The sequence below is a fragment of the Sus scrofa genome, chromosome 10, assembly GCF_000003025.6.
Source record: "Sus scrofa isolate TJ Tabasco breed Duroc chromosome 10, Sscrofa11.1, whole genome shotgun sequence".
Taxonomy (NCBI): Eukaryota; Metazoa; Chordata; class Mammalia; order Artiodactyla; family Suidae; genus Sus; species Sus scrofa.
Window position 1 is genome coordinate 69,011,782 of NC_010452.4, and position 16,375 is coordinate 69,028,156.

Sequence of the window (16,375 nt, forward strand, 5' to 3'; positions counted from 1 at the left end):
TACAGGAGGAAGTCACATAACATTGTAAATCAACTAAATGCTTCAGTAAGTTTTAAAAATAAAAATAGGGAGTTCTCATTGTGGTTCAGCTGATTATAAACGTGGCTAGTGTCCATGAGGATGTGGGTTCAATCCTAGGCCTTGCTCAGGGGTTAAGGATCCAGTGTTGCCATGAGCTGTGGTGTAGGTCACAGCTGTGGTGTAGGTCACCCCATGTTGCTGTGGCTGGGGTGCAGGCCAGCAGCTGCAGCTCTGATTCGACCCCTAGCCCGGGAACTCCCATATGCCACAGGTGTGGCCCTAAAAAGAAAAAAAAAATTTAAAAAAGATCATCATACCAAAAAAAGTTCTTTAAACTGTTATAATTAGTATTCTTTGGATACACAGCTGAATTGAATTTAAAATATTTTAATGTTAACTCTGGACAGTATATTCATATTAAACGTTAACATAAAATAGTTACATATTAAAACTTTTTATCCTTCTCAGGAAAAAAATTCCTTATATAATCTGAATATAAGTTCTTTAATCATATATGTAATTTGTAAACTGTGATTTGTCTTTTCCCAATGTTGTCTGCAGTAGAGTTACGGCCCCTCCAAAGATATCCATATCACAATTTCCAGAACTTGCGAATATATTACTTTACGTTGCAAAAAAGGACTTTGCAGATGGAATCTTGAGAAAGGGTGGTTGTCCTGGATTAACCAGATGGGCCCGCTGTGATCAAAGAGGTCTTTATTCAGACAGAGAAAGGCAAATGGTGTATAATCTCACTTACATGTGAAATATTAAAAAAAAATGCAGAAAAAGATGAGATTTGTGGTTTCCAGAGACGGGGTAGTGGGCGGGGCTTGGAGGAAGGCGGTCAGAAAGGAAGGCCGTGTAGGTGTAAGTACTGGGGTGTGACGCACAGAGGCCGTGCCCGAAGGTTCAGAGAGTAAAACCTAAGCAGTCTCGGGACAAGGAAAACAATGTTTTTGTTTTATTGGGTTTATTTTATATGAGGTGATGGATGCTAACTAAACTTACTGTGGTAATTATTCCAAAATGTGTAAGTGAAGCTCTCATGCTGTGCATCTTAAACTTAGATAGCGAGGTATGTCCATTATATTTCAATAAAGTTGGAGGGGAAGATCCTTAGAAGAGAAGGGAGGAGTGTCAAAGTAACAAAAGAAGGACGATGAACCAGAGGTTGCAGGGACTCACCCTAAAGAGAGGGTGAAGGGGCCGTGAGCTGGCGGTGCAGGCCGCCTCTAGCAGGTGGGTTCTCTAAAGTGTCCACAGGGAGCGGAGTCCCACCCACACTTTGGCCTTAGACTTCTGACCTCTGTAATAAATATGTGTGGTGACGGTGTGTTATGTTACCCACTGGAAAATAATAGAATCTTTTGAAGCTAAGAGTTTTTTATTTTGGTGAAGTTCAAGTTATTTATTTTATGGGTTATGTTTTTGGAAGTTGCAGAAATTTCATAGTTTTAGGTTTTTTATTAGGTCATTGATCCATTTTTTGTTTGTTAAAAAGATGACCTTTTTTTGTCATTGAATTATCTTGGGACCTTTGTCAGAAATAAACTGACAACCATAAACATAAGACTTTATTCTAGATTCAGTTCTGTTCCATTGAAATGCATGCCTATTCTTGTCGCAGAGGCGGCTCGGATCTGGCGTTGCTGTGACTGTGGTGTAGGCCTGTGGCTGTAGCTCTGATTAGACCCCTAGCCCAGGAACCTCCATATGCCGCAGGTGTGGCCCTAAAAAGACAAAAAAATCAAAAAACAAAAAAGAAGTTCCATGGATAACCAGCTAGCTCTTCTCACCTGACATAGTGACAACTCCTGCTAGCTGGTTGGATGGCTGGGTTTTAACTTCTGACCGCCAGATCAGCATGTGCTTGTTCCCTGGGAGGTGGGAATAATTTGCAGTCTGTCCGGCCAGAAACTGTGTGTGCGTGTGAGGACGCTGATGCCTGTCTGCTCTGGCAAGAGCTCCTGGCTCTCACTCTGTGTGCTCATCCCCCTGCAGAAATTCATCCTGACCCACGGCCCGTTGGTCCTCTCGGCAGAGGCAGTCCACATTCAAAAACTTGCTTAGGGGTTCCACCAAACAACTTTTGATGCCAGCCCCTCTGTCTGCAAGGATGATCAGCTGGAAAATTACCTGGGCGCATTGATGGCTCTGGCCCTGTCAGGGTAGCTCTGCCGTCTGAGGAGGCCAAGATCACCGTGCTGGCAGATTCATCGTCTGATGAGGTCTGCTTCCCTCGTCACTGGCCGTATTCTCGCTGTCTCCTTACAGCTCATCTACCAGTTGAAGAGTTTTTCACCGAGCTACACGGAAGGCCCTTGTTACAGTCCATTTTGCACACAGTAGTTGGGATTGCACGTGCCAATCCCAACCCTACAGCACAGCTGGGGAGATCGTGTCAGCACCCTGTGGCAGCCTGTACGGGGAAGGAAGCTGTGAAAGAATGGCTGTTTATGTGTATGTGGGGCTGATTGACTTTGCTCTGCACCTGACACTAACACAGCATTGTACGTCCCCTGCACGCCAATAAAATTTATTTTAAAAATAGTGTTCCAGTGTGTTCCTAGGCATTTCCTATAAATAAGATCATGTCATCTTTGAATAAAGATAGTTTTATGGCTTCCTTTGCAATTTGGGTGCCTTGAATTTATTCCTTCCCCTGTATTTCATTGGCCAGAACCTGCTGGGTCATGGGGCTACAAGTGGCAAGAGGGCACGCTCTTGCCTTGTTCCCGGCTGAGGGGAAATGTGTGCAGTCTTTGACCATTTGGTGTGAGTTGGGGTTTCCGTTGAGGCCCTTCTTCAGGCTGAGGGAGCCCCCTTCTATCCCACATTGTTGAGAGGGTTTGCAGTGAGTGCCTGCTAGATACTGTGAAATACTTTTTCTGTGACTTTTAACTTACTGTTTTTTGTCTTTATTCTAATATGGAGTATAACATTCGTTCACTTTCGAATGCCAAATGAAACTTAATTCGTGTTTATATGTATAATCCTGGTCACCACCTGGGCATTTTATATGTTGCTTGATACTGTTTGCCAAACTTTAAGGATTTTTGTGCCTATGTCATGAGTGACCCTGTTGTATAGTTTTCTTATGAAAAGATGTAGTGAGAAAGGAAGGATTGATTTGTAGAGTGGCGTGAGAAAACTTTGGGGGGCGGTGGTATTTCAGCGTGGATATACGGTGTGCACCTCTCTCAAGAGTCTTAAGTCTAAGGACTCGAACAGATGTTTTTCCAGAGGAGATGTACAAGTGGCCAGTAGTCATAGGAGCGGCTACTCAACAATACTGATCATTAGGGAACGGCTAATCGAGACCACAGGGAGATACTGCACATCAGTGGCAGCGCCTGCTTTCAAAAAACTGTAAAACTACAGGTGCTGGTCAGGATGTGAAGAAACTGGAAGCCTGCTGCACTGCTGATGGGAGGTAAGATGGTATGGCCTCTCTGGAGACAGAATGGCAGCTCCTCAAAAACCAAAAGTGGAGTTTACTGTACCACCCATCCGTCCATCGTCTGCATACCTCCCCAAAAGAATTTAAAGGAGGATCTCGAAACGGTATTTATGCACCTGTGTTCGCAGCAGCATTAGTCACAGCAGCGAAAACGTGGAAGCACCTAAGTGTCCACAGCAGGTGAGCGAATGACAAAATGTGGTCTGTGAGGGCCGTGGCACCATTCCGCCTTGAGGAGGAAGGCGATTCTGACCCCTGCCACAAGGTGGATGAACCCCGAGGACACTGCGCCGGTGGAATAAGCCCAGACGCAGAAAGACAGTGAACGAACGGTGCCCCCTGGATGCGCGCCGTGGAGTGGTCGGGGGTCGAGCAAGTGGGATGGTGACTGTCAGAGGCTGCGCGTCACTCGCTGGGCAAGAGGACGTGAGTGATGAGCGGGGTCGCACGGCCTTGCGAACGAGTGTGAGACCCTTGAGCTGCACGCTTAGAAGGGGCTAAGAGGGTGGCATTTACATGTATCTTACCACAGCTTTTTTAAAAGATTGAAAAAAGATGTAGGTCTGAATACAAAAAATATTATTTTGTATCAAATACCATTTTATTTTTATGTAAATTGTAATTCTAAGTTATTTGAAAAGGAAGGGCAAAGGAGACGTTGCCAGGCTTCTGATGTTGTCGCTTCTTTAACACATTTCTAACAAACTTTTGAAAGGTCCCGTCACAATGACAATAAAATATTGGTGTGAATGTTCTTTACCAATATCGTTGTGCTGGAGACTTAAGACAGAGGATCCCTTCTCTTCCTCTCAGTGAAGGCGGGAGGCGCTCCCTCCTCTCCCACCCCAGCCTCCCGCAGGGCTCAGCTCTGCCAGCGAGGTGAAAGTGACGAGCACACCACTGGCTCCTTCCTGGGAGCCTGCTGCCAGGTGGAAAGTTATTAAATGAAGGATATTTCCATTAATTCCGAGAAAAAAGCAACGTCTTCTCTCAACCCACGACACACGGTTTTCCTAGGTAGCAAAATAAATCAGGTCAACAGTGAGCCCTGTTGCGAGCAATGGTGGCAGGGTGGCTGCGCGCAGTCTGAGGCCGGTGGAGACGAGGCCGGGTCATGTGAGGGCAGGAGGGTGAGCCCCGCCACACTCACACTGACCTTCACAGTGGCCTGCAGCTCCGAGGGCCGCCTCGGGAACAGCGGAGGCGCCGCGCATCCCACTTGGAAACACTGGAACGTTCCGTGGCTCTTAAAATCCCCAGCTGGCCCTCTCACGTGGTGTCTGAGCACAGAGAGCATTTGGTTTCCCCCCAGACTCTTGAGTGGAGGCAGTTGGTACGTCTTTGTCTGAGACAGTAATGCCAAAAAGCTGTTTGTCGCGTCTTGAGGGTGTTTTGGAGGAAAAAGCCTGCAGTGTCCTAACAAATGACTTGGCATCTGAAAGGCTGTATAGCTTTCGAAGAGTGTTCAGGGCAAAAGTTGTTGGTGGGTTGGCGGGTGAGCCGGGTGGGCATTCGGAGACGACGCCTAAGCAGGTCACCTCTCTTTCCGCAGATACCTCTTCGGGCTCGGAAGACGAAGGCTCCGTGCAGGGCGACTCCCAGGGGACCCCCACCTCCAGCCAGGGCAGCATCAACATGGAGCACTGGATCAGCCAGGCCATCCACGGCTCCACCACCTCCACCACCTCCTCCTCGTCCACCCAAAGCGGGGGGAGCGGCGCGGCGCACAGACTGGCCGACGTCATGGCCCAGACGCACATAGGTGAGCGCCCCGCGGGCAGCCGCCCGCACGAACCTCCTTGCTGGGACCTCTGAGTGGCTGCCGGCAAGCCGTGCTCTTCTTATGGTGGCGCTGCCTGTCTGTGCATCGGGGCCGTGGGACCCCCGCCCCCCAGGGACAGCTCAGAGCCCCCCACCCCTGGGCCGCTTGGCTGCAGTGGTTTTCTGTGCGTGAAATGCTTGCTTTTGCTGTGTCTGGCCTCGCAGGCCTCCTGCGCAGTGGTGGTTTCGGAAGCTCTCTGGCGTAGAGGAGGGCAGAGGCTGGTGCGGCAGGGAGGCCTGCAGCCGCCTGTGGGCGTGTCGTCGTCTCACCCGAGAGCTGCTCCCTCGCGAGGTCCTCATCGAGCCGGGGAACGAGCAGGGACTCGGAGTGGGGCTGCCCTTCCTTTGGAGGCCACTGGGAAGGGGAGGCTCTCGTCGCGGCCGCAGGTGCGGTTTTCCGCCCCAGGCGTTCAGATCTCTGGGGTGGTTCACGTCCCTTTGCGTGTAGGCTCCGTGGTGAGGGGGGTTCTCTATGTTGAAATGTTGGTAGGGCGTTTGGGCGTCAGAGGAGATTGACCAGGAATTCGGGCAGGGAGGGAGAACACTGGATGAGCAGTGGGGCTGCAGGAAACGGGGGGTAGAGGCCGCGCTTCTCTGCCTCCGCTCCCTCGGGCCCCACTCCGCCGGTCTGGGATGGGCGGTGGGGGGTCCAGATCTGTTCTGACCCATTTGCGGCTGTGGATTAAGGTGTTTAAACATTTCAGTCATAAGAGTGTTCACAGAGTAAATTCCTTGCTTTGAACGTGGTGTCAGACGGTCCAGTGTGTCTCCATTCACATGGGGGGACCAGGCCCCCGACGCTGTGGTCGGTAGCCAAGCCCAGGGCAGGTGCCCGTCTCCTCCCCACCTGACCTCACACCCGGAAGGTCTGCATTTCCAAAGCAGGTACGTGCGACGAATGAATGCGCACCAGCTTCTCAAGCTCGGTGTTTATTTCTAGATTTTTGGCTACTTGACAGAGTCAGGGCAATTCCAAACCAGTTCAGAACTTGGCCCCAGTGACACTCGCTTAGAATGAAGCTGAGTTAAAAGCACCAGCCTTTTCAGAATCAGCGGTGAGCCCGGCTGCCTATTGGTAGGACACGGGCAGGCGTCAAGAGAGCTGAGTCTGGTCCTGGTTCTCACCTGAAGGCTGCTGGCTGCTTCAGATGTCACTTCCGGCTTTAGTTTCTCGGTGGAAAGAAGAGGAAAAACAGGAGTTCCCGCCGTGGCTCAGTGGTTAATGGACCTGACTAGAGCCCATGAGGATGTGGGTTTGGGATCCGGCGTGGCTGTGGGCTCTGGTGTAGGTTGCGGATGCGGCTCGGATCCCGCGTGGCTGTGGCTGTGGTGGAGGCCGGCAGCCACAACTCCGATTGGACCCCTAGCCTGGGAACCTCCATATGCTGCGGGTGCGGCCCTAAACATACCAAAAAAAACCCCACAAAAAATGTTTTCAGTAACTGGTTACTGTGTGCTAAGAACCTCTATTTGAAAACATAAAGATTAAGCAGAAGTGCATGACTGTTAAAATGTGTGGGTGTGTGTTTTGAACCTGAGATGGTCTGAAATTCTGCGTCGGGTGCTTCGTTGAGCCCCCACACCACAGGTCGCCCCAGAGTCCCTCCTCCTCTGCCCTCACCCCAGCCTTGGGATTGCGTCTTCTCATTTACTTCACAGCTCAGGAAAATTCAGAATCTGACCATAATTTTGAACAGATTCCTCCTGCATTTGTCTCTCCCTTTGTGAGTTTACACGTGGGCTGCTGGAGGAAATTACAGCACAGAGAATTAGATGTAGCCAGACTATGAAAGGGTGCATGACTCACGTGCATTAAGTCTCAGTGTAACGTAAGTGGGGTTTCTGAGCGTGCGACATCTCCATAATTTCTAATTTGGCACAAAGACGAATTCCTGGAATATCTAGGAATGTTCTAAAGGTGTGAAAAAGACATTTGAAAGAAAGCAGTGGCAAAATAATAAGTTGAGAAAAGGGGAGTGAAAGAATTTTATTCCTGTGGCAAAAGCAAAAGAAGTAGTCAGTCAGAGTTGGCAGGATTTGACTTTGTGTTGAGGCCATTGAGAGCTTGCAAATGAGAAAACACTGTACGTGTTTTATGAAGCAGTGGTTGGTCCCATAAGCCACCAACCTGAGCCTCCTGGCTCGAGGAGAGGTGCTTGGTAGAGTCTGTCAGTGCCTCTCGTTCCTGTGGGGAGAGGACACAAGTGGGGCCAGGCCGCGAAGGCCGCGGAGAGGCTCTGCTCTCGGGCCGGTCAGTCTTGGTGCCCGAGCGAGGTCCTCGCCCTTGTGGCTGCGTCCTGACGGGGACGCGGCCTGTGCCTCTCCCTCTGGGAAGCTGTCCCCTTCCAGGCGGCTCTTCCTCCTCTGGCCCTGCCTGCCGGTATCCACACCCACGGCACTGGCAGCGTGGGCCCGGGACGGTCACCGTCCTGAGATGCTGAGGCCTGAGCCTGTGCGTGTGTGCCGTGCGCTGCCTGCCCGCAGCTCCGCGCCACCCTCGCCTCATCCGAGGCCCGCCCTCTGCGTGAGAACCGGAGGTCTTTATTCTGAACCGCTGTGCCTGCCACGTACTTCAGGCCGCTGCAAGAGAGAGAACCAGCACCTCTGGAGTATTGCGTTGTGTCAGAAATCGAGGAGCACGGTTTAGAGGCAACGGGAGAATTACAGCAACGCTTTAAGACTTCAAGAGGCATGGGAACAAAATTTTATGCGAATTAGCTATTTGGAAAGGAAGAACCCGAAGATTAACTATTAATACATTTCTAGATTAAGAAATGAGAAAAAAGCAGAATAGATAACATTGCTGTACGTTCAGAATCAAAATTTGTACATTCAGGAAATTAAAGAGACTTCTGCATGACCTCTTCTTTTGTAGCTAAGAATGTTTTGGTAAGGTCTCTTTCGCCCTTTGTAACTGACACATCTGAGATACTGTCACACACAGTTTTTATCTTCATGTGTTGGGTATGTTTTGTCAGTAGCCAGATATTCACAGAAGTATCTGCCATTTCCAGGACATTTTAGAATTCCTTGGTGTGGATGCTGCTCTAGGCGTGTGCTCCTTGTATTGGCAAGGACTTTCTCATCCGGTTTCTTGCACCTGATCCTGCTGAGTGGATAGACATGCCCCATGTGCCTGATGGATGCATCATTTACCTGGAGCCTCACAGTTGCTGTTTGAATCTAGATTCCAGATTTCTCGGGGATTTATTTAGAGGGCTGAAGAGCTACCACTGTGATTAATTGCCCTCATTTATTTATGTATAATCATCCGTAGTATCAGAGAATTCTTTCATAACCTCTCTCGAGATACTTTTTGAACCTTTACAGCCTTAAATATTAAATACACGCAGAGGGAGCTCCCGTTGTGGCTCAGTAAGAATCTGACTAGCATCCATGAGAATGCTGGTTCGATCCCTGGCCTCGCTCAGTGGGTTAAGGATCCAGCATTGCTACGGGCTGTGGTGTAGGCTGCAGGTGCGGCTCGGATCCCACACTGCGGTGGCTGTGCTGTAGGCCGGGCAGCCGGAGCTCTGATTCAACCCCTAGCCTGGGAACCTCTGTTTGCCGCAGGTGTGGCCCTAAAAAGACAAAAGACCAAGCATAAAGAAACAAGTCATTACACCCCGAGGGTGGTGATATTAGCAAAGCCTGCACACTTCGGGCTGGGGTCGCCCCTCCCCTCCCAACAGGGCATTGCTGCTGCTAGAGCTTCAGCATTCGAAGGCAGGTCGGTGAACTTTCCAGGGAAGAGTTGGAGGGTGAAAGTTAGGCTTTGCGGGCCCTGTAGTCTCTGTTGCAACTCCTCAAGTCTGCTGGCTCGAGCAACAGATGGGGGCACGTACATAGCAGGCATGGCTGCAGCCGCAAAACTTTATTCATGAAAACAGCTGGCAGGCCACCCTGGGATCCATAGTGTGCCAGTCTTTGTTTTAGAGCCTTAAGTCACACAATTGAAAAAAGAAGCGGGACGAGAGCGTTTGCCTAGGCACCAGGAGGCCGAATGGAGACCCTTTCACCAGTTCCTGCGTGTTTCTCGTGGCTCTTTGGGTGATTCAGTGCCAGAAGAAGCCTGGCTCGAGAGAGGGACCTCGCGCTGGCCGACGTGACTGGGTCTGGCTTCTCACCCTTCCCCGTGTCTGCTGAGTAGGGGTACAGCTGAGACCTGCCCACATGCCCTCGCTGACCGTGAGTGAGCAGCCCCGCGGATCTTTCCCATCTCCCTGTCAAACATCTTTAACCCCGATCCTTTTCCCGCTCAAATGGTTCCCTGCCTCGCTCCAGTCACTGTTTGCTGTTTCCGTTTCTGGCGAGGAAAGCTCCTCCTTCCCAGGGATCACATTTTCCACCTCACTCTGGATCCTGGCTCCTCGTCCCAAAGCTGCTGCTCCCAGCCCTGCCCTTTGCCCCTCCGTGGCATCGCCTTCCCCGCGGGTGAACCCGAGCTTGGAGGCACGACCTCGGCCTGCGCCGCACCTCGTGCTCCTTCCCTCCTGTCGGTTCCTCTCCTCTGGAGGCTCCTCGCCCCACCTGTCCCTCCGCCGTCTTGCTGATTTCAGACGCTCCCTCAGTTTGCGAGGCCACCTGCCCTCCTGACGTTCCGACCCACGTTTCAGAGCGCCTCCTGGCCCTGCCATCAGCCCTACCCCTGCCCTGAGGCCCGCCGTCCGATGAGGCCCTGCCTCCAGGAGCAGGCTCCAGGCCTCAGCCGTCCTTGAGCCCTTCAACACCCCTGTCCTGCCTGGGCATTAGGCTGCCATGTGTCTTGTGGGTCTGCTCCCAGGACCCTGGGTCTCTGCACCCCCACCTCCCATCTCCCTGCTGCAGCCCCTCCCAGCCCCATATCCATCCGTGGCTTCACACTGTCCTGTTGATGTTGTCAGCACAGGGCTGCTCTTTTCTCTTTTCCCCAAAAATCGCTTTGGGATTTTTGCTGCTTGAGATTGATTTTGTTTATTTCGATTTTGTCCTTGGAATCAAAGTAATGATTTGGGGGCCCACATTATCCTAACCCTTCAGCCAGCATGTGCTCCTTTTCTGCAGGAACCTCACTGGCCCGCTGCCCACACCATGGAGCACACAGCAGAGAGATGTTTCTTTAGTTCTTTTTCCCAGTGTTCAAATGCACTTGACTCAGAAGTAGTGACAGTCATTTTCACTTTATGTACATGAGTTTCAGATTCTTTTCTTGGAACTCAGGAGAGGAAATGACCCCTGCACACGGGGAGAAATGGCAGAGCAGGAGCCCGATCACCAGGGTGGCACTGTCACTGTCACTGCAGCACGTCAGGATGCAGTGTCACTTGTGGCCACGGCGAGGAGCGAGTAGCAGCATCCTGTTCTGCAGGTGAGGTGGCTGTGATGCCCAGGCCACCAGCCAGTGAGTGGGCAGCAGGATGTCGGAGCAGCTGCCCTCCCCTTGGTATCTTTGTTCCCTCTTGGCCTTGCTTGTTCAAAACAGCGAGAGTGCTCTTTTCAGACCGAAGTTCAACTCACATTGCAGAAACAAAGACTTGACTGTTCCCATCCCATGCCCATTGGGTCTGTGGTCTGTGCAGGTATCGTGACTTTGAATTTGTGGATGTGAAAATCAGGAAGCTGTTTTTCCAAGTTAAAGAATCCAGTTCTGTTATTTGAACATCCTAAGATCTGTGTAACAGTCGCTATCACGTCTTCATGAGATTTTCATGGCGTAAATGGGGGAGAGCAGCCGTTCCAGGTCTCGGGACCTCTGTGATTCTCCTACAGTCAGCCTCGCAGATGTTTGGCTGGGAGAGATGTTCGAATGTAGAACCACCCAGCCTTTCTAGACATCTCCAGATTTAGTCTGCAATTTTGAAATGCAGTCTCCCTCTCTCTCTCCCCCCATCTCCATCCTCACCCCCACCTCTGCCCAATCACAGGGAGACACGGTATACTCCTCTGTCCCTGAGTGAAATCATCAGAGCGTTAAGAATCTAAACCCTCGCTCACGTTGCCACGTGTCGCTCCGGAGGAGACACCGGTAGAGCTTGCTTGTGCACTGGGACAGCCTGCTGGAGCCGGGGAGTAGATGTTCCGGCCGGGCCGGGGACCAGGGTCTGCTCTTCCATGGAGCTGCACTCAGAGGGCGGGTCAGAGCAGCAGGCGGCTGAGCAGCATCTGCAGCAGCTGAGCCAGATGCTCTGACTCCCACGAGGCCAGCGCCTCCCCTCAGCTTCACTGCAGATTCCTTTCACTGCATGTCACCTCCACGTTCTCCTGGAGGAACCTGGTTTTCTGCTGCCACATGGAGGCACAACCGTGTCGTCTTAGCTGGGGCGACCGGGCAGGCGGTCTGAGGGCCTGAATCCCTTTCTCTACTCAGCGACAGTGGAGCTCGGGCTGCCTGACAGAGCCTCCGGCGGGGGCCTTGTTGATGGGCGGAAGGCTGGCTTCCCTTGCACACGCCCCTCCTTGCCCGTCACGTGAAAGTGGACCATGAGCGCATTTCTTTCTGCGTGTAAAGAACAGATTTCTTCTGTTTCTTCTCTTAGTTTAGGAGTTAGTAGAGGACTGAAGAATAACAGGCTAAAAAGGAAGATCTATGACCCCTGGCCCCTGGGATTCCCAGTCACACAGGTAGAGTTAAGGGGGGCTGTGGTTCAGCCGCTGTTAGAACCAGAAGCATGTTCTCTCTGGCTGACATGTGTTCTAATGTATACATTCTTGTGTTCATTCATTCTTTGAGCCATTGCTCCAGCTTTTGCAGAGTGCAGATGACGTGGGCTGGGTGCTGTGCAGCTTGAGCGTCTGAGCGGGACTCAGGGAGCCGGACTGAGCTGGATGCCTGTAAGAGCAAGAGCTTTGGAAGGAGTTAGGTCAAGGAGCAGGAAATTTCCAAGGCACAGTTGAGCAGGTCACTTGAGACAGTCATGGCCAGAAATAGGTGTACAGAAGGGATGGGTTTTGGCAAGAGCAGTAGGCTAAAATCCAGGGCTGGGGGCGGGATGCTGTGAGTAAGAAGGACCCCTGGTGCTGCTGGCACCAAACCAGCAGAGGCTGTCCTGGACAGTGGCTGAATTGGCACCAAACCAGCAGAGGCTGTCCTGGACAGTGGCTGAATTGGCACCAAACCGGCGGAGGCTGTCCTGGACAGTGGCTGAATTGCACTTCCCTCCTCCCTTCCTCCTGTGCTGTAATTCCAGGTTCTTAAGGAACTCGTGTCAGCTGCTGGGAGCAAAAGCCATGCAGGGGTGGAGAGACAGGACCCATCCTTGGGGGAGCAGATGCAAAGGTGTCACAATAGCCCAGGGAAAGTCACAGTGGCTGGAAGGGTGGCCACCATTTTTCTGTTGGTTTTTAAAGTGCTTGGAAGTTGCCCTAAGGAACAGTGGATCCTGGCTCAGGAGACAGAGACCAGCTCCGGTGAGAGTTCTTCACCTGCAGAGTGTTCCTGAAGCACACGGGCCTGCCAGGCCTCATGCCTGGGGCTGAGGAGCATGGTCGACCTTTGAACCCGCATCTTCAGCCTGACCCCACTTTTTCTTACCTGTCAGCAAGTGTTTGTTTCTTGAGCATCTGTGATATACAAAGGTCTTTTAAATACTCCCAAAAGATAGATAACTGAGTAAATACTTGGAGTCCTGATCTTTATCAAAATAAAATAGGGCACCGTTTATCACTGCTGTGGCAGAATGTTCTCTGGCTTGCGAACAGAAGCCAGCTGCTAGGTTTATGATCCTACAGTGATAGCATATGCGGAGAGTTTGAAAGGGAAGGGGAGAGGAGCTGACATGTGAATAAATTTGGAAAGTACTTTGAAGTCACACAGCTGTCCCTGTTCCTATTTTTTAATCACCAAATGTATTGAATCATTATTTTTCCCAGCTTCAAAGTGGGACCATTGCAGTACCTCTGCCACCCAACACAAAGACTCCTTGGCTGTCACCAGTGAGGCAGATACAACATAACGTAAATGCAAGTGAATGAAATAGAAATGCAGTGAACTTTTCATTTCAGCTGCTTTTATGTGGCTCATTTGAAATTGTGCTCGTTATACATTGGCATCTATTGTATTTTCATTTGAAATATGAGGCCCCAGGGAGTTAACTGTTCAGCCATGGTGAATTAGATCATTTTGAAACATGAAATAGGAGTTCCCAGGTGGCTCAGTGGGTTGAGGATCCAGCATCATCACTGCGGTGGCACAGGTTCGATCCCTGGCTTGGGAACTTCCACTTGCCATGGGTGTGGCCAGAAAAAAACAACATGAAATAAGTTTGGCAAAAGCACAGGTGGGGATGGTTGGTGTAAAGGGCGAATGCAGCCTCTGAAGTGGTTACGAGGCGATCGGAATGGCTCTTCCCTCCCGGAGCTGATGACGCTTCCCTGCCCCGCCCTCCTCTCTCTGACAGGCGCTCTTTCGTAGGCTGAGATCTCAGAAGCCGCCCTCTCGGGTGCCTGTCGGTTTGCTCAGGCAGCCACAGCCAAGCACCGTAGACACGGTTGTATGTATCTAAGGCGTTGGGTGACTCGCCGTCTTGGAGGCTGGGGTGGAGGTCGGCTTCTTCAGAGGCCTCGCTCTCGGGTGTGTAGAAAGCGGTCTTCTCTGTGTGTGGCGGTGTCCTCATCTCTTGCAAGGACACCGGGCAGGTTGAGTTAGGGCCCACCCGGTGACTGTCATCAGGACGTCGTGCAGAAGGACGGCTGCACATCTCGTCGCACGGAACGCAGCGCCCTGTCCGCGTCAGACGTAAATGTTACTTATGCTGAACAAGTAAGAAAGCAGCTACCATTTCCTGAGTGCTCACCTCCTATCAAGTGTTGTAAGACCTTTCCATGTGTTCACGCCTTCCGTCTCCCTGGGGGCGGGGTCCCCCTTATTCCCACGTGAGGGATGAGGAGACGGAGGTGCACACGTCAGGACACGTCCCAAGAGCGCAAGATTTGCGGAACTGGGATTCAGACGCCAGGCTCTCTGCCTCCCAAGTGTGAGCTCTTCACTGCCTCTGCTGTGACTGACGAGGAAACCACTCTTTCATGAGCGTAACTTACGGTGTAACTTACAGTATCTTTTTCCATTGGCCACTTGAAGACATTATTTCAGTTCAAATGCTACATGACTCAGTGATGGGGCTCCTGTTGTCCTGTCGTGTCTGAACTTGACCTGCCTTTGCTCCGTGTTGAACAGTGTTAATTATCCTGAAGTTCGTCTTTCTGCTGGGAGTGTTGGATTCGTTTTCGGTTCCGTGCCTTGCTCTCTGTCTCAGGATGTGGCATGTTTGAGACCCTGCTGCTCACTTAACCTTCACATTAACTCTGTCGTGATAACCAGAAAACTTACAATGTGCTTCTTTACAGAAAATCACTCTGCACCTCCCGACGTAACCACTTACACCTCAGAACACTCAGTGCAAGTAGAAAGGCCGCAGGGCTCGACGACGTCCCGGACAGCCCCGAAGTACGGCAACGCCGAGCTCATGGAGACGGGCGACGGTAGGTCTCGCAGCAGCAGCCTTGCTTCCCGCGCACGTCCCGAGTTCTGCTCGCCGGCCTTTCTGTGCCCGGGTCGCATGTGCTTCCCGAGGCGCAGGGTCGGCTCGTGAACTCGGGAGGTTCTCCCTAGAAGGCGGCCAGTCGCAGGAATTGCAGACTCTCTCCCAGTGGGCCAGGAGTTAGTCCTGGTAGGAAAAATGTCAGCGTTGCAGGACATTAGTCCTGAGAAGAGAAAGCTTTTCGAAGATTCTGATGTTTTCGCTACCAACTGACTAATGCTGGTTCCCCAGTTAGGAAAGTAGCGCTGACGTTAGGACTGACCCGTTACTTGGAAGGGCAGGATAGAGCTAAATGCCACCAGAATCATCGACGGAGACGGCACTGTGGGAATTGTGGTGCTTTAGACTTGGGAAGAGGGTCCTTTCTCCTCTGTGGTAGAAAAAGTGTTGGCGGCTGGATACCTACAGCCGCAGGGGCCTCCCTTGCTCCCCAGAAGGTTCGTCTTGGTGTGCTCCAAACAGACGCTCCTGTTCCCCGGCCTAAAGCGCCAGCCCCAGACGAGAGCTCCGTGCTTTGTTCTGCTTTCCTTAACCTCCCAGGCTCATGAAAGCTAGACTAGAACCCAGACATGGTGCAGAATGGAATTGCCTTGGTTTGCCGTCCATCCCAGTGTGTGTGTGCCCGTGGTCGTGTGACAGGGAGGTGGCAAGGAGGCCTGGACCCAGCCTCGGACGGCAGATGCCTTTCCGACGTCAGTCTGGTTCCCGGCGTGGTGGGTTTCCCTGGAGGGCTTCTCAGTTTCCGTGTGTGTTCTGGTCTCTTCTGAGCGCATTGTTGATGGAGTTGGTCATGATTCTATTCTTGTCGTCACCATCTTAGTAACTTTATTGCCTTTGAAGTGCGTCACGTGCACCTGCTCCCCCAGGCCAATGCGTGTTTTGTCCAACCCAGTGGTGTGGTGGTGCCTCGTATCAGAACCACAAGGGGCTCCTGTGAGAAAACAGATTCTGGGCCACACCCCAGACCTGACACAGCAGAAGCGCTGGCTTGGACCTGGGATTGTAAATTAAGCTGGAGAATCAGTGGCCTTGTGAAATGATCTCTGATTCATCCAAGCCGATTAAGTGGGATTATTTAATGGGAAAATACTGTGTTTAGATATTGGGAATTCTGGATCATGTATTTTTATATATTTTCAAGATTGTGAAATATTTAATGTTTCAATTCTGAAAGTACACATAGAGCATTTTGAGGCTACCTATTAAAACGGGCTTAAGGAGTTCCCGTCATGGCTCAGCAAACTCAACTGGTATCCAAGAGGATGTGGGTTCGATCCCTGGCCTCACTCAGTGGGTTAAGGATCTGGTATTGCTGTGAGCTGGGGTGTAGGTCATAGATGCGGCTCGGATCCCACATTGCTGTGGCTGTGGTGTAGGCCGGCAGCTGTGGCTCTGATTTGACCCCTAGCCTGGGAACCTCCATATGTCACAGGTGTGACCCTAAAAAGACAAAAAAATAAAATAAATGGACTTAAATGTTCACTCACAAGAGTGGGGCTGAAAGACACGTGGGAGGGACCCTGCTGTCATCTCTAGGAGGACAGGGCCTGCCAGC

General features: G+C 51.4%; 1 protein-coding gene across 8 annotated transcripts in view; it reads left to right on the forward strand.

The window, feature by feature from the left end:
- The window catches only part of DIP2C (disco interacting protein 2 homolog C), a 371,728-nt gene that overhangs the window by 241,633 nt on the left and 113,720 nt on the right, over window positions 1-16,375 (forward strand). For all 8 annotated transcript variants that reach the window (XM_021065075.1, XM_021065074.1, XM_021065077.1 and 5 more), the window contains 2 exons: window positions 5,037-5,246; window positions 14,627-14,761. In XM_021065075.1, the coding sequence (XP_020920734.1) occupies window positions 5,037-5,246; window positions 14,627-14,761 (345 nt within the window). The remainder of the gene's footprint in view (window positions 1-5,036; window positions 5,247-14,626; window positions 14,762-16,375) is intronic.